This window comes from Armigeres subalbatus, chromosome 2 (assembly GCF_024139115.2).
Source record: "Armigeres subalbatus isolate Guangzhou_Male chromosome 2, GZ_Asu_2, whole genome shotgun sequence".
NCBI lineage: Eukaryota > Metazoa > Arthropoda > Insecta > Diptera > Culicidae > Armigeres > Armigeres subalbatus.
The window spans coordinates 1,589,501-1,617,212 of record NC_085140.1 but is presented as its reverse complement, the minus strand read 5'-3'; the positions used below and the strand labels follow the sequence as shown (position 1 = coordinate 1,617,212).

The following is a 27,712-nucleotide window of genomic DNA, read 5'->3' as shown; positions in this document are numbered from 1 at the left end:
TTCCTGTTCGGACACGGTTGTTTCCGCCAATATTTGCACCCACTGGCGGAGACAGAGGTGGGGCACCACGCGATGCAATCACACCGTTATTCTCAAAGGCTATTGTTCTTACGCTTAGTGGTGCTCCACCAAAAAACAATAGCTGGCTCCGCCAGTGTTTGCACCGTGTGGCCCTGCGTCATCGGCGTGTATCAATTTAGAGGAGACTTCAGAGAATGTGGTATTCGACTGCCCGAGGTTTGCGTAGTGTAACATTAAACCATGCCCATGTCCCATTACAATTAAATTATAATAGAATTGTATTTGCTTGAATGATAGGAGGTAGACAATTAGTTTGTAAAAAAATTAATACTTTTTCATCCGCCCTTTTGCACACCGTCCGCTACCATGTCCGCTGGTAGTATAGCTACCATGACTGAATATCCGTTGGTACGCTTGATCGAACGAAAACCTCGTCTACAAACGGAGAGCGAAAGAGGATATGGGAACTTTGGGGCTTGGTTGGAGCTTCGACTCGTTTGTCCGTGGTTGTTAATCTCGAGCCGGTGAACGAGACAGTCACGAGAAAGCCAGATTTGCCGCTTAGGCTTTTGTGTGTGGTGCTAGAGCTATACTTTGTGGCACCAAGTGGTTCTAATTTTTCTGGCGAAGATTAAATGCCGGCGATCAGAGGACAGACCTCCCCGGTGTAGAGTGTGAACCGAAATCGCGGGTGAAAAGGTTAAATCTTGGGCACGCGGTGCGCGATGTGCGATTGTGAATCGTAGTGAGGTTAACCACTCGATAGTGTCCAGGAGGCAACTTGTAAAGCCCTGGTATCCGTGACGAGTCTCCATTTGCGACATTCCGATATTTAGACCGACGCCTATCCGACGTTCTAAGCGGAAGTCCGAAAAGTGTCCCCCCCTCCATATCATATCTCGCGTTAGTGTATATCAGACTTTGTATACCTCGACAAATAGCGGTGAGAGTCCAGACGCCGCGTCCTAACGCCCTTACACCGGCGACCCATAACGACGGCGTCGACCACGTCGCGAGAAGAGCGACAGTGCGGGCCATCCTAGCGACCAACCCTCGAATAGCAGAGTAGGCAGCCCCTGACAGAAGTAAAGGTAAGTTGCATGTTACCTCTGTATGTTATAGTAGGCACGTAGAAGAATGCCTGCCATAAGGGCGGACAACATCGCAGAGCGAATGTGACGCGATGAAGGTACGTGGAATGCGGTAAACAGAGTCGTGACACAAATACTGTCAGAGCTGCAGCGTCGATGGAGAAGGGATCAGCAAATATTCGTCAATTTGGAGGGAAATCCAGCATAGTGAGCAGTGTTTTGTCTTGGATAGTCGGGGCGCCAGCGAACTGGAACTCTTCTGCAAACCGGAATCGTCCGACCGACGTCGGCACTCGCACCGCCAACCAGCTGAAGAAAAAAAGAAGGAAGTGCTTCGAATATGTAGGGCACCGCAGTGATGAACTCTATAATTCTTAAAAATCACTATAATAAAGCTTTAAAAAAAAATGTAGGGCACCGCCAGTGCGGACGTCATCCACCACCGGAACTGTCGGACCACCTCTGCAACCCTAAGACGAAGTCGGCGCACCATCAGTGCGGCAGTTCCCTTCAAAGGAACTGGTGGACCTCCCTCGACGCCGGGGAAAGTCAGGAGGATTCGAGTGAGGAAGCTAGGAGCCGGAATTTTAGAAGAAGTGCATGAGCACAACCTCCCCCCCCCCCAGTTTCAGGGGCATTCTCGAGTCCCTTTGAAACCCGCAGAGGGTTACGGCAAGGTGATGGTCTCTCGTGGCTGCTATTCAACATCGCCTTGAAAGGGGTAATACGGAGAGCAGGGATTAACACGAGTGGTACAATTTTCAATAAGTCCGTCCAGCTATTTGGCTTCGCCGACGACATAGATATTACGGCATGTAACTTTAAGAATATGGAAGAAGCCTACATCAGACTGAAGAGGGAAGCCAAGCGGATCGCACTAGTCATCAATACGTCGAAGACGAAGTACATGATAGGAAGAGGTTCAAGAGAAGACAATGTGAGACACCCACCGCGAGTTTGCATCGGTTGTGACGAAATCGAGGTGGTAGAAGAATGTGTGTACTTGGGCTCACTGATGACTGCCGAGAATGATACCAGCAGAGAAGTTCGAAGACGCATCATGGCAGGAAATCGTACGTACTTTGGACTCCGCAAGACGTTCCGATCGAATAAAGTTCGCCGCCGTACCAAACTGACAATCTACAAAATGCTCATTAGACCGGTAGTCCTCTACGGACCTGAGACCTGGACGATGCTCGTGGAGGACCAACGCGCACTTGGAGTTTTCGAAAAGAAAGTGCTGTGGTGGGGTGCAGATGGCGAACGGTACGTGGAATGAACCGAATGAACCACGAGTTGCATGAGCTGCTGGGAGAACCATCCATCGTTCAAACCGCGAAAATCGGACGACTGTGGTGGGCCGGGCACGTAGCCAGAATGTCGGACGGTAACCCGATGAAAATGGTTCTCAACAACAATCCGAAGGCGAGGTGCGCACCGGGCAAGGTGGATCGATCAGGTGGAAGATGACTTGCGGACCCTCCGTAGACTGCGTGGTTGGCGACGTGTAGCCATAAACCGAGCCGAATGGAACCGCACAGACCACTTCGGCCTTAGTCTGAATAAATAAATAAATAACATACCCTAGTAGCACACTTGTCACATATCAGTCACTGTGACTGATATGCGACCAAATCCAGTCACATTGGAGTTGCTGCAACCAAATCGATCTGAACTGTGTTACTAGGGTAGACACACACACATAAACACATACAAACAGACACACGCATAAACACATTCAAACGTTCGCCTCTAATTGTCCTGACACAAATCCAGCCAACAGACAAATGTGTGGAACGCCGTTCAGAAATCAATGACACAGATTATGTCGGCTCTGCAACGGAAATGGAGAGAAGATCAACGATCGGATAACGAATAATAGTAAGGTCAACGAAGTAGGAGTGGTGGAAAGTTTGGCAATACATAGATAAGACGTGACCAGAACAAAAGGGCAAAGTACGGAGCCATGCGAGATGCACAACCAGCTTCCCCCATGAAGTAATATCGTACGGTGCTAGTCATAAGACGAGTTTGTACAATCCCATTGAATTTCACCACTTAATTGTATCTTGACATAAACGTATTTCGACCTCAACAGTCGAGTCGAGTCAAGTACGAGACACTGAAGACGGCCTTACTGTTGAGGTCGAAATACGTATCTGTCAAGATACAATTAAGTGGTGGAATTCAATGGGATTGTACAAACTCGTCTTATGACAAGTGAAGACATTCCACTAAAAAGTTCAAGTGGTCAGACATACTCTCAATTCGTCGAACTAAGTCGATCGGTATATAACACTATGGACTACTATAAAAAGTTTGTTTTTGGAGTGATCATATAGCCTTTACGTATACTTAATATATGAGAAAGGCTAATATGTATTTATTTTATCACTGTCATAAGACGACTTTAGCACAATTCCATTTAATTCTACCACCTCGTAATAATTATACAATATACATATACGTATTTCAATCTCAACTGTAAGGTCGTCTTCAATGTCTGGTAGTTGACTCAACTTGAAGAAAACAAACGCAGTTTATGCTATTTATACAACGCTAGGTACCTAATCTAATTGCCTTATATACCTACAGTAACTAATTATCTTATTGCTTAGGTACAAACTTGAAGAACCAAGAGCTGCCGTTTCCTTGATCTTAATTCAACAGCGAGGTTTGTACCTGTTTTTTTTTCAGCCACATCAAGTTTCCACGGTGAAGAGACGTTTCTTAAAATTCTAATATTTGATGTCGTAATTGACAGTACTCGTCGATAGAAAATCCTTCCGCACGCGATGGCATATAAGCAAATCAAACCACCTTCCTTTTGCCAGTGGAGATATATCAGCTTCCACACTGATATTCTTCCCTCCCCCTTCATACGGGATTTTGGCATTTATAAATAACATAAGAATAACAAAACCAAATATCACAGCAAAATTTGTTATTATTATGTTATTTGTTCACCTCTACCCGGGATTACCGTTCGCTAAAAATTGGATAAGATGCTAAATATGGCTCTATAGTGTTTTACGTAGTTTTCGTCGAGCGGTGGAGCGGGCTTGTACACAAGCCATATGATTTGTTCACTTCAGAAACATATAATATAATTTATTATCGTCTTCTTCTTCTTCTTCTTGTATATACTTAAAAATGAATTTCTATCTGTCTCTGACCCTTATAGACTCGGAAACTACAGAACCGATCCGTGTGAAAATTTGTATGCAGAGATTTTTGGGGCCGGGGAAGGTTCTTAAGATGGTTCGACCCCACCCCTTTCCTCTTTGGGAAGGTGGGCTCCCATACAAATGAAACACTTCATAACTCGAGAATTGATCAAGCAAATGGAACCAAATCTGTGGATGTTTTGGAAAAGAAGATATGTTTCTATGATGGCTCAAAATCCCTCCTTCTCCTCCATACAAATGAAGCTAAAGATGAAAATGAAACTGTCAACGTACGTAAAAGTATCCATTGTGCGGGGTTCATTACTCAAGCATGTTGCGAGTATGTTAACGTCGGATTACATTTCCAGTTCCTCACACAAAACGTATCCTTCGGAGTGTATCCTTGAAATTGCGAGGTGGTGAACATTCGGACATAAAGGCTATTTTTGGTGCCCCACCACAATATAAATATAACTTACCCTGAAAGATTGCTTTAGTCCTCCATTGTCAGCAATATTTTCACCTTGTGTCATTCTCCCATTCATGTATAGGTTTACTTCGTTGATTTTATACCGCGAATACTGATCAATTATACATTGAGCTCTTTCTCTGAAAGCTTTAATAGTCGCGTTGTTCCACCATTGCATCATATTGCCATCTTTATCAAATTGACGACCTTTATCATCAAATCCATGAGTGATTTCATGTCCTATTACAACGCCAATTCCACCATAATTCAGAGATTTCGGAAAATGTTGGCTGTAAAATAGGGGCTGTAGAATTCCCGCTGGAAAAACTGTAATGCACAAATTTTACGTTAATTTGTTAAACATTTTGAAACAAATTTACTCTTACCAATGTCATTTTTATTTGGATTATAAAACGCATTTACTACAGCAGGTTCCGTTGCCCATTTGTCCTTATCAACGGGTTTTCGTAGCAGTTTCAAGTTACGTTCTGCATCCCATTTCAGTATATTTAAAATATTGTTGACGAAATGGTCCTTAGATATCGATAACTGCCGAAAAGCATTAAAAATTAAATTGACATACAGCTATTTTTGTTTATAAATAGACAACATTTTCTCTCTTTTTCTTCTATTTGATAGCTTTGCGAGCAAAAGCATACGATTTTCAATCCGAAGATGGTAAGTTCGATATAGGATGTCGGCTTAAGGGGGCTTGTGTATGAATTGCGCTTGCAAGACATAATTAAAAATCATACAAAGATACAGTACATATCCCCTGCGTAAAAACCGACTCCAGTGAAATAATGCTTGAAGCTTTGCGAGATTTTTTACAATACTTCTATAAACGCTTACATTTTTCTTCTCTTATAATAAGTATACGTAAAAGTTATCACCAGGATCACTCCAAAACCGAACTTTTTTTGTCTGTTGCGTTTATTTAACATGCTCAGGAGTGTAAAACACTTAACGGAGCCGAGACTCAGTATGATATTAACAAGCTGTATCATTATTATCTGGGACGGGACTTGCAAAGAGGAAAAAATGTAACTTCATCTGCAACCAGCAAGCGCTGTCACGAATTGTTAGATGCAACCCGAAGCTTTTTGTGTGAAAGTATTGGTATCCATCAAAAGTATTCCGAATGATTTTGTTTTACGAGTACTTTTTCACTTTAAAAAGTATTCTAGAATAGCCGGACAGCTTAATATTGAACTGTTATCAATACGTGTTTTATTTCCGATAGGAAAATCTTTATAAAAATAAGTTTACAAATCTGTAAATCACAAACACTTTTATTGTGCTCAGAAGATTCTACCCGGGATTTAGGTGATACACTCAAGGCAACAGTTGAGAATCGATGATCAACTGTGATGAAAAGAAGAACAAGTGTCAAAACAAGGAAAAAGAAGCCGTCTTTGCAGGTCTCGTCTCAGATTATTATCATCAATCATTGAAAAACCACATTAAAAAAACTGATCAATTCACATAGCGGTGTTGGTACCTTTGTCGTGCCAAAAAACATACTAAAAATATGAGTGAGCGTTTTTAGCGTGTTTTGCCCATAAAAAAGTGTTTGGTCATAACTTCTTAACAAACAAACTTAACTTAACAAAATTAAGTGCACATACACACGCACATAGACATGCATACACACATAACAGACAGTTCGTCATGCTGAGTCGATTGATACATAACACTATGGGTCTTTAAGCCTTCTATCAAATGTTCGGTTTCGGAGTGATCATATAGCCTTACGAGCCATACGAGAAAGTCAAAATATGTGAGGATCAAGTACTGCCTATCGGCTGGTTGGATAACATCATATGCCTAATCTATCAAAAAAAAAAAAACACAGACTAAAGTGTGTCAATTATAGAGAGATCACAATTCTGAACTCGGCTTGCAAAATTCTGTCGCTTATTCTGTTAAACAGACTGATACCGCTTGATGAGTCCTTCGTCAGCAGGTTTTCGTGATACATTCCGGGAGTACAACTTGCAGACTCACTGTCTGTTCATTGATTTCAAAGCATCGTACGATTCAGGGAAAAGAAATGAGCTGTGGTTAATGTCTGAGCATGGTTTGTCGGCGAATCTGATTAGGCTGATACGTGCAACGCTTGATGGTTTGAAATCAAATATTTGGATTGCAGACGAATTATCAAGCTCGTTTGTGATCTTAGATGGATTGAAGCAGCCTGATACATTTTCGAAATTATTGTTCAACATTGCACTCGAGCGTGATTAGGAGATCTGGCATGCAAAGGAACTGCACTCTCATCGCCGGGTCGCATATGCTCTTGTGCTTTGTGTGAATTGAAAAAAACGTGCTGCTGCTGCGAACATGGCTTTTTACGGATTATGTAACCAGCTTAAGTCCCGCAACAAGCAGACGGAAACGAAACTCTGATCATACTAGTGGCTCTTTAAAATAGGCAGCCTGGAGCAGCCTGTTTATCACATATAGAAGAAAAAATTGTAAATCGTATAAAATAAGGCAGACTTCAGAGGGCTGGTCACATAGTGCGAATGTCTGAAGTAAGAATAACGAAAACAATATTCAACAGAGAACCGGATAGAGGCCGGGTAATTCGTGGAAGGCCACGAACACGCTGGCTGTACGCGTTGGAATCGGATCTGGGAACCCTTAACGTTTGAGGAAACTGGAGGAATATCGCCCAAGACCGGCGATTATAGAGCTCTATAATACGCCAGGCATCGGTGTATCGACACTGGAGCCAACCAGGTACCCATGACATATCATTTGTAGCAACAGTTAGGAAGGGGAAAGTGGTAGCTTAAGTCGCGTGACGCAATGTTATAATGTGTAATTTCAGGATGGTCCGGGTTGGGATTTTGGTTTGAGGTATTTCAACTGCTAATCCTGGTATTTGACTTCATAAACGGTGTGGTAGCTAGCAGGGACTATGTCCAAGGGCTACGAGTTGGCTGTCAAATTGCACTGTCGCGTCGCATCGTATCGCACGTCGCATTTACTCTGGCTTGCCCCTAAGGTAGGAAGCGGAAATGTATAAACCGGTCATCGGACCGGATAGTCTTTATACCGCATTAAACGATAACGGCCTATGATGCATACACTTTGCAGCTTCCCGCGAGATGATAGTCTGAAGCAATTTTCTTCCCCCGCAAAAATATCCACAATGCAACATGAAGATCACTCAACGAAAATTAAATCGACCACGTTCTAATATTTTTCTTTTTGGACTTTTCCCCTAGCGTATGGAGTAAACCACGAACGTCTGTTTTTTTTTCACGATTCTTCTTTTTTTCGGTCGGACATCCGCTGCGGGCCGATGCACATTTTAGAGAATTGGGTTTTAGGGGTATTGATATTATTACATATCTTGAAACTATTATAGAAACTGAGCCTAAATTCAAAATTTCATGAATTCTGGTGCACGGAAACTATTTTAAATCAAGTTCTTAAAACCTAATTATTTCGCGTATTGAACACCCCTAACTTAATTTTACTATGGGCCGAGCTGTCAACCTGTGATCTAAGTGCCAAGAAGTCAAATTTTCAAAAACTTTTAAAATTGATTTACAATATAAAATTTAGGGTCTTTGAGTGTAAAAAAAAAATATGTTGCGGCTCAGAAAAAGGTGTTCTGCATATAAAAAATCCCAATTCTAAGTTTTTAAGCTCACCAGATGTTCACGTTGATATTCATGTTTTGTAAATATTGCCACCAGCGGATGTTAGTTCATAGTAAATTCCTTAGCTGGTGAAATATATATAACATTTTAGATTTGAGTACAAAGGCAAAAAATTACATTTGATAATACAGAAAAGGAATATTACTTTCCGTGACAACGTTTTCCGTGGCAAACGTGACCTTTAAGTGGTCTTGTTGTGTAGGGGTTATCACGCCTATCTAGAGAGTAGGAGGTAGAGGGTTCGAGTCCCTCCAAGACACGTGGATTCTTTTTCGCAAATTTCATAGGGGCAGTAGGGGCAATATGAACATACGGGGCAATATGTGCCACCCTCATTTTGAGCTTATTGACAAGTTTTATCATGTAAAAGTTATATGATCTTTAAGAGGATGTTCCACATATGCATCAACGTGAAACCCGCATTAAAATTCAATTCAAACATGAAAATACACTTGAAAATGTAAATTTTCGCTGCATAGGTAAAATTATTATAAGATTTGAAGTTTATAAATAAGGTTTTGACACAAAACTGATTAAAATACAGGTCAAAAATACACCACAATCAAAAGATATATTAAAATTGAATATTGTGCACACATGTTTGTATTGATACAAATCTGAATTTATCATAAAACTTTTTTTTTTCCAAAACCAGTATCTATGGGGCAATATGGGCATACCTGCACAGAGCAAGATATCAGGCCTTAAAATGCTAACGATTTCAAATTTCAGTAGTCAAATATAAGAATATTATCATATATGTAAGATTCATTACGGAAAAATTACAACAGCGCATTACTGCGATTGAAACAGAAAAAATGACCATTGACTAATTGAAATGTGGCTGTTCAAACAGTGAAGAGTGACAAACCGGTTCAGTCCGCTGTTGTGCGGTTTTTTAATTTTATTTGGTATGGAATACTCACAACTGTTGTAGGAATATCATATTCTTCCATATTACGATACTTTTGTCGCCTAAATAAACGTTTTGGATGGGTGGCCCATACTGTCCCAAATGGTGGCTCATATTGCCCCGTATAGCCTGGAACACACATTGAAATCAATACATTTTCAAATAAGCATTCCAACAATTTCCAAACGCATTTTTCGTCATTCATCGACGTAATATGAAAGGTAACATTCTCTAGTATAAGTCAACTACATTTAAACGATGTTTTTTGAGCTTTTCGGCGCTTTTCGGAACGGTTTCCTTAGGTGGCCCATATTGCCCCGATCACCCCTATCAATTTGTCCATTTCGAAACATGTGCTGTGCATATGCACAAAAGATATTTTAGTTACTAGATAAAGATTGTCGCTGTCGTCGCTGTCCGGAACATCTTTTGCTGGCGAGGATAGGGGATCTAAATGTCAATGAAGGAAAATACATACGATTTGACAGTTTAGTACCACACATGTTTCGGCGGCAGAACAAAGGGAACCGAAGCGATAATCTTTATCTAGTAACTAAAATATCTTTTATATGCACAGCCAAGATACTTAACAAAAAAAAATCTTTCCTTGTTCGAACCTCAACGGTTTCAAATTGAAAATTAATAGATAAATTTTCATATTATTCTTGAAAATGTAATTATTACTAGAGGATCAACTTTTGATTCCATCATGTGCCAAATTTTCTTACAATCTGCTTGTTAGATTCTAATACGAATATTTTAAATAAGTTTTGAAATTTTATGGATAATTGAGAGAAATACTGGCTCCTGCTGGTTGAGTGTAGTCAATTGCCATTCTATTATACATTGCGTATACACAAGCGTCTGTTGGCGAAAAAAAAAATCTGCGCAGCAGCTGACGAATTTCGCGCCAACTCGACCAGCGGTTGGCAGCACCACCTCAGAATCGAATGAAACTTGGTGGTATTTCCAAGCCACTCTACATACTTAGTTCTTCAAAAATTGTCAAGAGTAACATTTGATGGGGGCCTTATTTTTTTCATAGATTTTTTTTTAAATCGATGTAACTCTAAAATGACAAGACTTACAAAAAAGTGTTGTATTGCGGACTGTCCCGAAATTCCCAGAAGTTTATTGGAAAAATATTAAAACATAAAAAAACGATTTCTAGGCTGAAAAAAAAATGTTTTAAGGTGATTATAGAATGAAGCCCGTGGAGAAATTCCAAATTCACCACTCGTTTATCTACATACATTTTCAAAAGCCCAAATCTGGCGTAATAGTTTTCGTACAGTGCCGAAACTCAAATTATGATTGTTCAGCATAACTAAGCAACCGATCTACCATTATTTCAGCCCCACACGCGTTATCGTTCTTTCATCTCGTGCTCTTGAAAAAATATTGGAAAAGCACGTGGTTTACAAAATGGCCGATTTCTGGCTCTATTGTATCATCATCTTAAAAACTAAAATCGATAAGGTAACTGTACCAGTTTTGGCCAGTTTCTCGGATAACTCCAAAAGTAAAGCAATTTTCGAAGGTTTTATTAGTTCTAACAGGAGGTATATCCCTGGTCGTGCTTGACTGTTGAAATTGATCGATATTTTTTGGAAAATATTCATTTTTCAGGGTTGGCCAAATTAGTCACTAAGGTGGCCAAAACCGGTACACTTCCCCTATTACAAAAAACCTCATATCAGAAATCAATTCAATTTTTTCTGCATATAGGTATTTTAATTATCTAACTTTTCTGGGAATAATGTTCCTGTGACATATTTAAGGAAAAAAAAGTTTTTCTAACAACAACCAGCGCCAATTATAGGTTCAGAAGCTTATCATCAACCAACGACACATTTTCTGCTTCTTATTGGTATTACATCCCCACACTGGGACAGAGCCGCCTCGCAGCTAGTGTTCATTAAGCACTTCTACAGTTATTAACTGCGAGGTTTCTAAGCCAAGTTACCATTTTTGCATTCGTTTATCATGAGGCTAACACGATGACACTTTTATGCCCAGGGAAGTCGAGACAATTTCCAATCAGCATGGTCTTGCTTTATAGTCGCGCATCTTACTGCACGGCTAAGAAGGACGAACGACACATTTTGGACGTATAAAAATTTGTTTAGGAAGCAATTAAGCATAATCTAACATTAATGTGAACCAACATTTGGAAAGGGCGTATATTTTCCTAGATTTCTTATGACTGATAAACTGTAAAATCTGAAACATAAAAGAACGTTTCGTTCACCGAGAAAATAAATCAATGGATGTAAAGATTAAAATTGATTTAGCACATTTATTTGCCCAACATTTTTTGAATTTATTGGCACTTGATTTACTATTTTGAATTTTAAACGTAATAAAACTTCACAACTGATATAATCTCATTGACAACAGTCTTTTCATAGCAAGACTTTTTAAACTATATAGTTTATAGTCAACAGCAATGAATAAACAAGACTTTTTCAAATTATTCACCGTACGACATCTTCAGGTTATTCAATAAAACAAACGCTGAGAATAACAATGACTGGGTACAATTAAATATATTTTATAATAATAAATATATTTTTGTGAACCCAATTGTTTTTAAGTTACTTCGATACAAAATGTCAAAGAAAATATAAACCCCTTTCAAATGTTGGTCCACATTAATGTTAGATTATGCTAAATTGCTTCCTGAACAAATTTTTATAGTCCAAAATAAGTCGTTGGTTGATGATAGGCTGCTGAACCTAAATTGGCGCTGTAGGCATAAAACACGCTGATAAGTTTTCACTCAATATTGACATGAAAAAAGTTTTTGTTGGAAAAACTTTTTTTTCCTTAAATATTTATGTCACAGTAACATTATTTCCAGAAAAGCTAGATAATTAAAATAGCTATCTGCAGAAAAAATTTCATCGATTTCTGAGATGAGTTTTTTTTTTGTAATATCGATTTCAATTTTTAAAACTGATTTTTTTCAGTGTTGAAATCAGTTTTTTATTTTTTTTAAATTTTTGCAAAAAAAACTCCAGGGAATATCACGGCAGTCCACCATACAATACTTTCTTTGTAGGTCCTGTAATTTTAGCGTAACATCGATTAAAAAAAATCAATGAAAAAAATTAGGCGCTCATCAAATTTTACTCTTGACAATTTTTGAAAAACTAAGTATGCAGAGTGGCTTTGAAATACCATATCTTTATGCCCTCCAAGTTTCATTCGATTCTGAGATGGTGCTGCCATCTTTTTTTTTTAATCTTTATTAAAGTGATTTTTTATGATTTTTTAAGTTCATCACTGTGGTGCTGCCAGCCCCATAGAAGAGTTGGTGCGAAATTCGTCAGCTATTGGGTCACTTAAAATAAAATTGAATGTCCACTTGCGTTTATATACTCCTTCTCCAGTTCTTCAGGGTTCGTCAAAATCTCAGGATAGCCAATCCGTTCATTCATGGCATCAGCTTTTTCTTTAGCTACGGATCTGGTTTCGTCGTCCATCCAATGAATATCTGCTAAGAGCTCATTGAAAGCTTCTCTAATAGTGTGTATCATCTCTAGAGCTGTTTCTTTACTTTCCTGGTTAAAATTGTCTCGTATAAATAATGCACCAACTGCCATGCCCAGTTTTTTGTTTGTCCACTCAACGCACTGGGACCATCTATGACGTTCAGATTGAATGCCAAGCAATATTTTCCTGAATTCTACCCGTTCTTTTTGATAATCGTCGATCATATGCGTCATTATTGACATCACAAACCGCCAAATCACATAGTTATGAACTATTCGTTTGTCTGTCATATCAAGAATACGACCCATTTCTATTAGATATGGCATGGCATAACTCACAATAGCTTCATTTTCCTCTAACTTCACACTTCCTAAAGTAGTCTGTAACGAAATCAAAGTCACAAATAGTCATACTATAAAAATAAAGTGATAATACTTGTAAGTATTCTTTCCAATTCATCTGCGGGACTTCATTTTGCAGTTGCATCAAAGTTATTTTTTTATAAATTGCGCTAGTGTCATGTCTATCCGCTTCTGGGAGCGAAGCGTTAGCTAATCGCACTTCAAATTTTATCACTTCCATCAGTTCTTTTGATGCAATTGTAGAATCTCCTCCAAGTAGAATTGCTATTTGTGTCATATAGTGGTGATAAGCTTTCAAATCACCTTCACTACTCTGCTTCAAGTAATAGTCTCTGGAAGGAAGTGCTAATACTAATTGATCAATCTAAAAGAAAAATATGTACCTCTTATTATTTTCATATTTAAATATGTCTAAGAATATTATTAGAGATCAATATTGTTATGATTATATTCATACCTGAAGAATGTTCCTAGAAGAGTTTTTGTCATCAGCGCCAACGTATAGTTCAACTAAAACTGGTTCGCTGTATACACCGCGCAATGTTCCTATAAGCTGTTCAATGCTAACGTTAGGAGGGGTCCAATTTGGTTCAATAACAGGCCATCCACCCAGTGATTTAAGAACAGTTCGTATTGGGTTTATTCCAATTTTTCGAATTTGCTCTGGAAGTATTATTTATATTTTACTAATTTGCGGCTACTCAGGCTCTGTATAGTATATTATAATTCCAATGTTTCGACACGAGGACATGAACTAACAACCACATTTTTTTTAACGTTAGACCAAAAACGAAAGCAATATTTTGGCTCTAAGGGCCGATGCACGTGGCGTTGAAAAAACGCAGGTGTGCATCGGTGCGGCGACGCTGCGTTACCGCTTTTTCCCGATGCACACATGCGTCCTTTTAACGCCGTGTGCACGCAGCGTTGAAAAGACGCTATGCTGGCATCGGGCCTAAGGAAGACACAATCCGCGTGTCAAAACGTCGGCAGAAATTAGTCTCGTTATTCAAATTTATAGAATTAACAGTCGTTAATTACGAAATAAAAAAGATACAGTCACAAAGCGAACAGTATTATTAACTATAGACGTTAAGCAAAATGGTAGATTACATAATTCACAAGAACAAATTGCATTATTTAGAACAATCTTGCATTATTTAGAGAAAACCTTTCAGGATCATAACATGGTCAATCTTGCCTCACGTCGCTTTTCCGAGGGCACCGCATCCCGAGCAGAAGAAACTAACTCAATAATACCTCATTCTGTTTAATATCATACTCTGTTATGAACAAGTCTTGCATAAGAGGTAAAATACCAGAAAATAATACTAAAAATTATTATGCACAACACTTCAGGCATAACATACTCAGTTATTACATTACCAAACGCATCATAACTTATTATTCGTTTGGTATTGAAATACCTAAGCATCCCAAGTAACCATGAAGCTATATATGCTTGTAAAACACACAGCCCTAAAAGTTGACTTAAAGTGGAAAAGGGCAATTATAAGATCGAATTAATGGCTCATTACTTTGACATGTTGAAATAAAGCATCAGTAATGTATCGCTGCATTTGTAATGCTGATTTGGTGTATCGTTGTCTGACAGTTGATGAATAAATGCAACTTCGCATCGTTAAAACTGATCTAATGCAATTAGCATTTTAGCATGCCGATTTGTGATTGATATATGTGCAATATTGTAATGCTTGGTATTACTTGGGATGTTATGCATAATAAATTTTGCATATGAATTTTTGGTATTTTACCTTCCATCCAGAATTTTTTGGTATTTTAACATCCATCTAGTTCATACCAATTTCTGTTATTGAGGTCGTAGCGCCTGTTCGGAATACAATGGACCGAGGAGAGAAATTGATTTACTGCCCTCCGTTAGTCCGTTGCAACTCATAGTGAGTACGAAATACTACAATGTAGTTTATGAAAATAATACCATTGTTTTTTGAAGCTGTGTCCGTAATATCTGTGTTTACGTTATTATACATAATGTTCTACGTTCTAAGACTTCAATTTTGATTTCTGTTGACATTTTTCTTCATCTTCTACTTACGTAGATCCATACAGCTTTTATAGAACATTTTTGCTTTGAGCGTTGCTTGGTTATCATTCACATCCACTGATTCTTCTAAAACACCCTTAAGTATGACTTGTTGTTGATCAGCAAGAACCTGAAATTGTGTTTGTCAAAATATAGGTTTGTATTTTAAAATTTTTATTTTGAAGTTGTTTTCTTTTTTTTAGGTTTTTCTAAATAAGTATTATTATATTTGCACATAAAGTCCTGTTAGTTTGAAATGCGCAAGCGTAACTGTTTTTCTGCCAATCTATACATAATATGGATGGCAACGATAAGATATATGAAAATCACGAAAATCATGAAAAACTAAAATTACGATTTGTAATTTTACGGATGTTCGATATAATGGCCAGAATATTTCTTATGAATAAATGGTTAACCATTAATTAATTATTTGATCACAGAAATAAGAACTAGAGGTATCTGAAATAAACCTGTGTACTATAAAATCATGACATTAACGAAGGCATAAAAAAATGAAATCCGTCTTATTTAGATTTTGTTTGAACTACCGGATTGAGCAGCATGCATATCCTCGATTTTTTTTCTAATTTTTTTACAAGCAAATATGATCACCTTTAAAACGAACGCGAAATGTTCAAATTTAACTAACTACCATGATACTTTCTAATTACATGTTCAGTTCAATCAAAGTTAATTGACTATATTCCGGGTATTAAACCACCCAACTTGGACATTAATTTACAATGTTCTGAAAACTCATCTGTGAATAACTAAGTACATTATGTGGAAGATATTGATTTGAAAAATGTATTGGAGGTAACCACTTTCCCATCGATGGGACCCGAGTCCACGACTCTCACTGGGTCGAGTGGGTTCGAGTCCCATCGAAGGGAAAGTGGTTACCTCCAATACATTTTTCAAATCAATATCTTCCACGTAATGTACATATTCACATAAGAGTTTTCAGAACTACATGTTGTTAACTATCGAAATAAGATTAGGGTGTACTAGTTCAAATTTTATTAATTTTCTTAATTATTTTTATCACTGCCACTAAGTGTAATGGCCAATATTGAGAGTAGGGGAACAGGTGGTAAAATGAACACGTTAAGGACTTGCGCTGAATTCAATCATAAAACGAGGATAATTTGCTAGTTTTACCACTTGGTTCAGCAATTTAACTCATATTCTTATTGCACTGAACATTTTTTTCGCTTATAAACTGTGATTTATATAGTAATTCATCGAATTAAAAACCATCGGAATTTCGTATGTACAAAAATAGTGCAGGTAAAATGAACACTGCCTGGTGGTAATGAACATCGCTTCATAAACCCTTTTGAAACATTTAATTTTCTTTTTTTACTCTGGCACTGTATATACAACTAATTGAGATTACGAGAGCCTTTTGAAAAATCTGGTATAACTTTTGAAAAGCTCTTAATTATCAAAATAATAAAGAAGGAAAAAAGTTTTAAAATATCAATTATTTTTAATTAAATTTACATTTTCAAAGTTTTTTCTGGGTTATTTGAAATAGTTTGTTTCTTGAACTTCCGCTTCACAATCGCACAAATTTTACCATAAATTTGTGAAAGTTTGATACAAGTGTTCATTTTACCCCCATACGTGCGTTGTGATAAATAACTCTTCCTCTAACTATGCAAACCAATAATTTTACCATTTACCCCTGCAACATCTTTGTGAAGGTTGTCCTATTTGCCGCTGTGGTTAGAACTAGGGATCCTATATTAAGAGATGTGCGAATACTTTTCCAGACGATTTAGCAACGCTGTTACTTTCGTAAACAAACGCTGCCAGCACTTGCCGCAGTGACAAATGTTTAGGCTTGCATGACTTTACATTCGAAGACACTTTTGATTATTTTGTCTATCCTCTAGCAGTGCATTTTCGCTAAAATTAAAGAGCAATACGATTGAACACGATATAAAGCATCAACTAGACTACTTTTACTTACGAAAGCAAAACAAATTGTTTATTCGATAAAACTTTTCATAAAATCTATTTCACCAAAATCGCAATACCTTTCGATCTGCAACAATAACGATGTTCATTTGGCTCAGACTTTGACAGTTCTCAATGCTCGATTGGCTCAAGATGGCCGCTTTCGCATATCTCTGAATGTAGGATCCCTAGTTAGAACCGGTTCAAATCAATGTTATTATGAATTTATTGAGAATTAAAGCTTGCGGAAAAATGGTAAAAAATTACATCAGACCCTATTTTTACAGCCTCGTTTGATATTTTGGATAGTAATAGCTATTCGTTCGGCCTCAAAACCAAAATATTAGCTCAGGTACCTTATTTTATTTCGAGGAAAACGTGTGCATGATTAACATACGCCAAAATAGTATTTTAATATAAATATAACCAACTGTTCATTTTACCACCCCTGTTCATTTTATCACCTCTTCCCCTATTATGTGAAGCAAAATAAAATTACCTCAAAAGTACTTATGGAACTTCTATCCTCAGGTATCACATGCTTTTTATTCCATGTGCCACATGCAAATTGAAAAAAATCTTTGCATGGATCTACTGTACGGTCCATCGCTGCCAGCAGAGATGATGCTGAAAGACTTGTAAGATAATGTTACTCGAATAAGTGAAAATCTATGTCATACCTGTTCTCACGCATTCCTCCGTCAAACAAATGTTGTGCAAACTAGTAGAAACGGGAGGGCCGTGTTGAGTGCCCCTACATGTTACAAAACCAGAAAAGATGTATCCCACTGTTAATCCTATCATCAAAATAATGGATGATAATAATATTATTTTGATTTTGTTCTGGTCATTACTCCCATTCCAAGTTTGCACATGAGATGACGTGTTATTGGCGTATTGATTTTGAATTGTGCTTTTAGCCATAGTACCAGAAGTAAAATTCACCACTACTGTTTTGATTTGTTTTGGATCGCTGGTTTCATTCTGATTATTTTTTTCTTCTTTTGCTTCCAACAATGCCGGCAACTGTTGAGCACAATTCTCGTTTATGCTAGTGATGTATCCGTTGATGGGTTCATATTGTTTAGTGTAATTCTCCCGTAATTCGGTTTGAAGGTTGACATCATTAATTGAAACACCATCGTTTTTCATGCTCATTTTCGAAATAAAACATATGTTACCAAATCAATAAAAAATGGAACATTACGAAGTGTGCTGCAAGTAGAAAAATTAAAGTTTGTTTAGCAATATAGGGATAAAATTGTAACGATCATGTACAGAGTCACCATCAACAATAGATTTATCTCGCTGATTTTATTGAAACACAGTAAGTGTATTATATTTAATAAAGGTTCTAGTTAACACATCGATGGCCAGATTAGCTGCGCAAAGGTAGCCTGAAGAATAGTTTTACTTTTCTCGTTCATACTCCACAGAATCAGTCCAAACAAAACTTTTCTAATGAGATCAATAGTTGTATATGCCTACTAATATGTGTGCATGGTACTGCTTAGTTTTCAAATCTAATTTAAACGAAGTCCAACTACTGACTTTAATTAATTTGTATGGAACATGTATTTTAGACTTATTTAAGAGTTTGTACAATCCCACAAGTGACAAGTGAAGACATTCCACTAAAAACCTCAAATTAATTTTCTTAACAAATGTATTTTAGAGTTCTTACTTTCCATTGCGTACTGTTTTGCTTTTAGCGCAATGAACAAATCATGGCGTCATATGCCCAATCTACAAGAAAGGGCATAGAGTGTGCCAATTACAGAGGGATCACCCTTCTGAACTCGGCGTACAAAATCCTGTCGCGTATCCTGTTTAACAGACTGAGGCCGCTTGAGGAGTCCTTTGTCGGCAAAAACCAGGCAGGTTTTCGTGAGGGCCGATCAACGACTGATCAGATGTTTAGCCGCGGATGATCCTTGATAAATTTCGAGTGTACAACTTGCACCATATGTTCATTGATTGCAAAGCAGCGAACGATTCAGTGAAAAGAAATGAGCTGTGGCAGATAATGTCCGAACATGGTTTTCCGGCGAAACTGATTAGACTGATACGTGCAACGCTGAATGGGTCGGAAGCAAATATTCGGATTGCAGACGAAGTGTCAACCTCGTTTGTGACCTTTGATGGATTGAAGCCGGGTGATGCACTTTCGAATTTATTGTTCAACATTGCACTCGAAGGCGCTATTAGGAGATCTGGCGTGCAGAGGAACGGCACTATCATAACACGGTCTCCATATGCTCTTGTTCTTTGTGAACGACATTGACGTTATTGGAATCGATCGCAGAGCAGTAGTGGAGGCTTTTGTCCCACTGAAGAGGGAGAAGGCGAGGTAACCCTAGCAGCACAGTTCAAATCGATTTGGTTGCAGCAACTCCAATGTACCTGGATTTTGTCGCATATGAGTCACAGTGACTGATATGTGACAAGCGTACTACTCGGGTAGGCTTAACCATTAACTCTACCAAGACAAAGTACATGGTGGCAGGTAGAGATAGAGGAAGACCTTGTGGTGTTGGTGCAGAGGTAGTGCTTGATGGGGATGGGTTTGAACTTGTTGAAGAATTTGTTTACCTTGGAACGCTTGTGACAATGACATATCCCGTGAAGTGAAAAGACGTATTGCTGCTGCGAATAGGGCCTTTACGGATTACGTAACCAGCTTAGGTCACGCAACATAACGAAATTTGCTCTACCGTGAACAGTCTCCAGTAGCCTTGGGAGCAAAGGCGTAGGATTGCCAATCCGGAGATGGCGAGTTCGATTCTCGGTCCAATCTAGGATGTTTTCGGGTTGGAAACATTCTCGACACCCTGGGCATACTGTATCCATTGTATTTGCCACACAAGATACATATTCATGCAATGACGGGCATAGAAAAGTTTTCAATAAATAACTGAGGAAATGCTAATAGAGTTGAAAATCAGGCCAAGTTCCAGTTAGAATGTAGAGCCGTCGAAGAAGAAGATGTGCTCATATAATACATATTATAAAATATGTGCATTGAAGATGCTCGCGGTTATCCAAGAAATTTCTGATGTTAAGGCCATCAGATCTACTAGCGTTACAAATGATCTACAGGCCTGTTTATTTTCATAGAGCCACTAGAATGAAAGGATAATTTGAAATTTAATCCTGGTACCTTATCAAATTTCTACAAAATCTGTGATGTTTTATATAAACCGATACTTTTATACATTCAAGTAACTATCACAGATGATAGTTTAAACGAATTTGTTGGATATTTTTCACAATTCCTTATCATAATACCTGGTTTACTGTACTGCGTATTTAATGTGCGTAGTGCGTGTGATGTTTCTTACACCAAAGTTACTAAGAGCTAAATCAGTGACGCCAATTGTTCGGGGACATTCAATTTGAATATGAATTTGAAACATATGGGCTTATTCTACGAGTGGAGTGACGTGAGAATGCTCGAATGGCGTGAGAAGAGTCGTATAGCCCCATTTGAATAACATGGTCACCTCACGTGAGAATTGCTAAAATCGACTCACCTCACGTCACTCGACTCGTAGAATAAGCCCAATAGATTTTCCTTCAGCCTTCTTCCTTAGCTGTACGGTCGTAATATGCTTGGCTACAAAGCAAGACCATGCTGGAGGCAGTTGGGTACGACTCCTGGTTCAGTCCACAATAGGGAAAAGGGAGGAATTTTTGCCCAAAATTATTATTCCTGCAATAAATAGTGGTATTCATCCTAAAAACATAGATAGATAAGAAAAATATGTTTTCTATGGCTATAAGCCTGCTTATATTCAAGTCACATACAAATTGGCGCAACACAGATTTCCTTAAAATGATCAAAAAAGCACTATTAGCTTCTGGTGTAGAAAATTAGATTAGAGCTTCGACTAGATTAGAGCTGATTAGAGCTTCTTAAACTAAAAAGGAAGGTAGAAAAGATTCAATAAGGAGCAATTCTCTGTGAAATCGTGGGTCGATTTATTTTTGTAATATTGATTTCTCTGAAATTTTGCATATACCTTCTTTGTGATCAAAAACATAATTTGCATCATTGGTTTACCATTTTGACTCTAGCCTAACTTTTGACAAGGGTATAAGCAAAAACACATTGAAAACTTTAAAAAAAAATTAACATGAAAACGGCTTTTTCAATATTTTTTATTTTTTGCTATGTTGTAGCAGATAATATATGTATTTTTTACACTATGAGTCATAATGGAGAAATAATGGACAAAAAAGTTTTATTTTTTAAATAAGTTTTTTTTTTTATCGAGTTGATTTTATGAAAGTTTGCTAAATTTCCAATGGAAAAGGTGGACTGTTATATTAATGCTACCGTTTCTGAGATGCAGCGGTTATGAGATAAAATTAGAGATAGTAGAATCTATTCCACTATCTATAGATAAAATATACCGATTTTTTTTAAATTTCCAGTCATTTTCGATTTTTTTCAGATTCTATTCAACCTAGAATCGAATTCTACTAAATCGTTGATATTTATTGACAAATGCTAATAATGGAGTTATGGCTGGCCATTTTCATGGTATGAAATGGTGGAGAAAAAATTCTCCAATGAATGAAAAAGTATTCATTCTTAGTAAACAGCGCACCGCTCAAACGTCAATGATGAACTCGGTGCATTGGACCATATACGCGAGGAGAAGTGGATGAACGCTGTCATCAGAGGAAAAGTAGAATCACTGAAATTTAACACGGCAAGGTATAGCCTATGGAATTGAAAATAATTTTAAAAATTACAAACAGAGATTTTTTTGAAAATGATTTATTAGGCGGGATTAGAAATTCAATAAACTTTAAAAGTACTACCATCTCCGGAATCACTTCAATAAAAACTTCATTGTCATTAACAATCAAATTAATATGTATAATGTAGATAATCAAATTTCTAACCTCATGCTATAAATTATTTGTAAATAAATATCATTTTGAAATTTTGAAAATTATTTTGAGAGCTGCATCCCATACCTTGCTGTGTATTTTTTTCATGATTCTACTTTTTCTTCTGATGACAGAATTCATTTTCTCTTAGCGTATAGTGTCTTTAGTTCTGATATGTTGCCTTTTCAGCAACATACGTTGCTCAGCTCAAAACATGTCTTAAAAAGCCATATCCTATCAAGCGAATATTATTTTTACTGACTTAGACAATTATCAGAATTTATATGACAACGGTTCATGTATTCTTGTCCGATGCACTATCGTTTGCAACAATAAACGATGTAGGGCTTTAGAACCCAATTGCGGGGGGCACCGGTTCTAATGGAACGTACACACGGTCAAAGCAGTTTGACCAACATTGATTCCACCTCTCGTTTATTCAAACATCCATCCAAGTTTTAGCTACAGCGACACGAACAATCAATCTATTCGACCAACAATATCACACACGAACGACCGAAGGCTGCCAACAGAGCACCAACCATAAAAAATATATGGGGTTTGTGTAACTTCACCTACAAATGCTCAAACATGCTTAGCAAACCTTGAAGCTCACCCCGACAACTCAAAATCAAAAATTCAAACAAAGAAGCCAAACCAGCTTTTTCTTGGGGGCGGAGTCAATGTTCGTCAAACTGCTTGACTGGTGTGTACGTTGCATAATGATGCAATTCAACTTGTTTTACACAGCTGTGCGAAAAAAATTTGGTACCCACACCATCAAATAAGCGAGAACAAAGCGTTTTATCAAACCCCATCGGTGGAAGCCGCCTATCCGTACTAGTTTTTTTTTTCAACTGGTATACAAGTGCGATATGGCAGGCAGCAGGGACTACGTGTCCAAAAAGGGCTTGACGATCCACTCCCCCAGGCCATCTTGCGAGCGTGGGTCATTTCCTAGGATGTGGTAGGGGTCGGACAGTACCCTGCGAAACCTCTGTAAAAAGCCGCATGTATCCGCAAGTAGGTCCTGCACTAGCGACCGTGTGCCGCTTCAAAGCGCTTACAAGCCCAAGTCCCAGTGTTAGGTGAGACGCCAAATGGTCTTCCCAAGATTGTCAGACGGCCCTCCGACGAGACAGGAGGTTTGTGCATTCAATAAGCCGCCTAGAAAAAAACCAATCATTACGAACAATATAAGAGATAATGCGACTGGATATAATCGGCAAAGACCCAGGGCGACGAATACAGGATCATGATTGGCGCTTGGAACATGGAATTGCAGGATGAATTACATCACCGCAACTTCGACGTCGTGGCGTTGCAGGAGATTTGCCGACAGGACAGAAAGTGTGGAAAAGCGGGCATCGAGCGGCTACCTTCTCTACCACAAAGTTGTGGGCACCACCAACTAGCTGGGAACCGGCTTCGCGAGAAAAGGGTAAGATGCGCCAACGTGCGTGATTGGGTGGCAGCCAATCAACGTGCAAGGATATTTGGCAAGCTCGACGATTACAGCGAATACCGTTTCTTCAACTTATAGCATCATCAACGTGCACCGCCCACATGAAGGGAGACCCGACACGGAAAAGAAGCGTTCTGCATGCACACAGCTGGAGCAGTTATACGATGGATTCCGCACTGCGAGACGTTCAAAATCAAGTCATCGGCATATGAACGGCCAGGCAGGAGTAGGAAGTGAATGCCAGACCGGTCATCGGACCGGCTAGTCTGCCACACCTGCATCGAAATGACAACGGCCAACACGATGCATAAACTTCGCAGCCTCCCGCGGAATGATGGCAGTCCGGTAGCACCTTTCTTCCCCGCAAAAACATCCACAAGGCCACATGGAGATCACCTAACCAAGAAACGGAAAACCAAATCGACCACACGTTCCCCGAAAATCGACGGCAAATTCTTCTCCGACATCGACGGAACGTCCGCACTTTGTCGCAGTGCGAATATTGAATCTGACCACCACATTGCCTCGTTGCAGCATGCCTCAGCTCAAAACTCTCGACGCGGTGTACAACCTTACGCGTCGAAGTCGGAACTGCCAGTGGCTTAACATTGGGCGGCTACAAAGATGGTAAGACCAGCCCAAGAAATACGCGCCAGCAGCTGGAAGTGGGCGGCACTTCCAACGGAAGAGCAACTAGGCGCAGCGTCTTCTGAAGATGACTGGAGAGATATTCGATCCGGTTATTGGTGAGGCACTTTCGTACCGCTTTGCATTTTGCACGGTGCCCCCGGAGATCTGAAGAAACGACTGGTATGACGGCGAATGTGAGCAGTTAGTGGAAGAGAAGAATGCAGCATGGGTGAGATTGCTGTAACACGCGCCAGGGCGAACGAGTAACGATATATAAACAGGCGCGAAATGGTATTGAAACTCGGATTTTCCGGAGGAAAAAGCGCCAGCAAGGAAGATCGAGACCGTGAAGAAAAGGAGCAACTGCTTACTGCGCCAATAACACACGAAAGGGTTCTATGTGAGAAGTTAAACCGTTCACGGGCTTAAAGGGCCACGTGCCGCCAGCCTCGATATGCGTAAGGACATAAACGGAACCTTCTTATGAACGAGCGTGAGGAATTGATCTCAAAAGAGTGGCAGCAGCACTACGAAGAACACCTGAATGGCGGATGCTGGCAGACAACAGAAGATATGGTATGGTGATGGCCCTGGGAGAACGCGCGCAGGATTATAATTCTACCGGCTCCGGATCTCCAGGAAATCCAGGAGGAGATTGGCCGGCGATTGAAGAACAACAAAGTTCTGGGGTTGACCAACTACCACGAGAGCTACTTAAACACATTTGCAGTAGAGGCACTCACTGAAGAGCGCTGCACTGGGTCATTAATAAGATTTGGGAGGGAGGAAGTTATTGCCTCAGGAGTGGATGGAAGGTGTCGTGTGTATCCCATCTACCAAAAAGGGCGATAAGTCAGATTGTAGAATCTTACTGCGCAATCCACATTGCGCTGAACGCCGCCTACAAAGGTACTCCTCCCAAGCCCTATGCTGTCCATCAGCAATTCAATAGCTGCAAGGGGGAGTTCTGTGGGGTATTACCACGGACCAGATGTTCGCCGATTCGCTGCCAAGTATTGCAGAAATCTGCCGTGGAATACAACGTGCCCACACATCATCTATTCATCGACTTCAAAGAAGCCGCATATGAAGTACAATCGATCCGGGACCAGCGGCGGCAGCTAATGCACGAACACGGCTTTCCGGATAAACTGACAAGGCTGGATCAAAGCGACGAGATGGATCGGGGTGATGTTCGCGTCAGGTTCGAGTTTCAGGGAACATTCTCCGAAACCTTCGAAAACCCGCAGAGGGTTACGGCAAGGTGATGGTCTTTCGTTATTGTCTGCTATTTCAACATCCCAGCTTTTGGAAGGCAGTAATACGAAAGAGCAGGGATGCTAACACGAGCAGGCTAATTGGGCAATAAGTCCGTCCCAGCTATTTACGGCTTCGCTTAACGACATAGAATATTATGGCACGTAACTTTTGAAAGATGGAGAAGGCCTACATTGACTGAAGAGGGAAGTTGGCGGATCGGATCCAATAGTCATCGACACATCAAAAGACGAAGTACATGATAGGAAGCGGCTTAAAGAGAAGACAATGAGGAGCCACCCACCGCAGAAGTTTGCATCGGTGTGGCGACGAAATCGAGGGTGGTAGAAGAACGTGTACTTAAATTTCACTGGTGACTGCCGAAAATGACACCAGCAGAGAAATTCAGGAGACGCATAGTGGCTTGGAAATCGTACGCCTTTGGACTCCGCAAAGACGCTCCTCCGATCGAATGGAGTTCGCCGCCGTAATTAAACTGACTATCATCTACTAAAACGCTAATTAGACCCGGTAGTCCCCGCCGGACACGAGATTCCTGGACGATGCTCGTGGAGGACCAACGCGCACTTTGGAGTTTTTGAAAGGAAAGTGTTGCGTACTGCATCTATGGTTAGGGGTGCAGGATGGCGGACGGTGTACGTGGAGACAAGTGAAAGAACCACGAATTGCACTCAGCTGTTAGGGAGAAACCATCCATCGTTCACACCGCGAAAAATTTGACGACTGCGATGGGGGCACGCCATGTGAAATGTCGGACAGTAACCGGTGAAAATGTGGTTCTCGACAACGATCTGACGGGCACAAGAAGGCGAGGTGCGCAGCGGAAGGCAAGGTGGATCGATCAGGTGGGAAGATGACTTGCGCAGGACCCTCCGTAGACACCTGGCCGTGGTTGGCGACGTTAGCAGCTATGGACCGAGCCGAATGGAGAAAACTTGAGGATATATGCGCTATACCACTTCACGGCCTTAGTCTGAATAAATAAACAAATATAACAAGTGCGATATTTTTGTTTTCACCGGCTTGTAATAAGGCGATTCTAAGAGGATTTGTGTATCTCTTTTTTTATCGCTGTTCGTTATCTACCTGATTGAGAGCGATTTCTGCAAAGCCTGTTGGGTACTTTTGCCTGTATGGCCAATTCTAAATCTATACCAACAAATTTAGTAATCAAGAAAGATTTCCAAAACTGTTATTTTTAATCACGTTTATTAATCCTTGGAACAAGGTGCAACCACCATCAAATGCATTATTACCTCTCTGAACTATCTTAAGCTTATATTCGTTTGTCATTGTCACTTGAATAAAATATAATTTATAAGTTAAAGGTATTTGCCAACTATAACAGGAAGAGCGTTTGATTTGAAATATCATTTATCATTATATGATGGGGAACTGTACCGGTTTTTGGCCATGTTCCTAATTTGGCTGAATTTGCGAATAACTTCAAAATAAAGCTATTCGCAGGGTTTTATTAGTTCAACAAGAGATATATCCTACACTTTAACGCGCTGCTTTCAGCTGATCGTTGTTTTGGAAAACTATGTATTTTCAGGTTATTGAAATAGGCTTCAATTAGCAAAATGGTGCACTTCTATATATAAAGTTTTCCGAAGATAGCCCGTCTTTTTTGTATTATTTTTTGCTTCACTACTACCTTGACGTGCTACTAGCTTTTTGCCATAAGAAAGGGAAAGATCCATTCATTACGTAACTCAAAAAAATTGTCCATTTCAAACCCACCTCCCCCACCCCTATGACACACTTTTTTTGTATGAAGCATTTGAAAAATTTTGTTTGCACACTTCAGGAAAAGGGTGGTTCTAAAATCGCTACGCAATTTATGGCGGATGCTTCCTATATCAAGCCGTAATTAGTAAAAGATGAAGATTCTTTCCCGTTATGGTTTACTTTAAGATTGAATTTCGAAAAGGAAATTATGAAGTTTTTTATATATGGGCATTCATTCACAATCTCTGCTTATACCATAGAAAATGACCAACCACTGCCCCATCACTTGTATTTGTCAATAAATATCAATGAGCTCCTTAAAATTTGATTCTAGGTTGAATGGAATCGAAAAACATTCAAAAACGACTGGTACTGAAAAAATCAGGTATATTTTATCTTACAACCGCTATATCTCAGAAACGGTAGCAATTAGAAAAAAAATACCATATTCCTTTTCTATTTGAAATTTAACGTA

At 39.3% G+C, this 27,712-nt stretch overlaps 1 protein-coding gene across 6 annotated transcripts in view; it reads right to left on the bottom strand.

The window, feature by feature from the left end:
• Positions 1–27,712, bottom strand: part of LOC134217424 (neprilysin-1) — a 71,565-nt gene that overhangs the window by 7,150 nt on the left and 36,703 nt on the right. For 5 of the 6 annotated variants that reach the window (XM_062696184.1, XM_062696190.1, XM_062696188.1 and 2 more), the window contains exons 2-9: positions 17,912–18,446; positions 17,731–17,858; positions 15,276–15,393; positions 13,656–13,861; positions 13,272–13,562; positions 12,713–13,216; positions 5,135–5,297; positions 4,759–5,075 (exon numbers count right to left, since the gene is read on the bottom strand). In XM_062696184.1, the coding sequence (XP_062552168.1) occupies positions 4,759–5,075; positions 5,135–5,297; positions 12,713–13,216; positions 13,272–13,562; positions 13,656–13,861; positions 15,276–15,393; positions 17,731–17,858; positions 17,912–18,389 (2,205 nt within the window). In that variant the 5' untranslated portion in view covers positions 18,390–18,446. Of the gene's footprint in view, positions 1–4,758; positions 5,076–5,134; positions 5,298–12,712; positions 13,217–13,271; positions 13,563–13,655; positions 13,862–15,275; positions 15,394–17,730; positions 17,859–17,911; positions 18,447–18,509; positions 18,588–27,712 lie in introns of those variants that run through there. The other variant, XM_062696187.1, reaches the window with a different exon arrangement.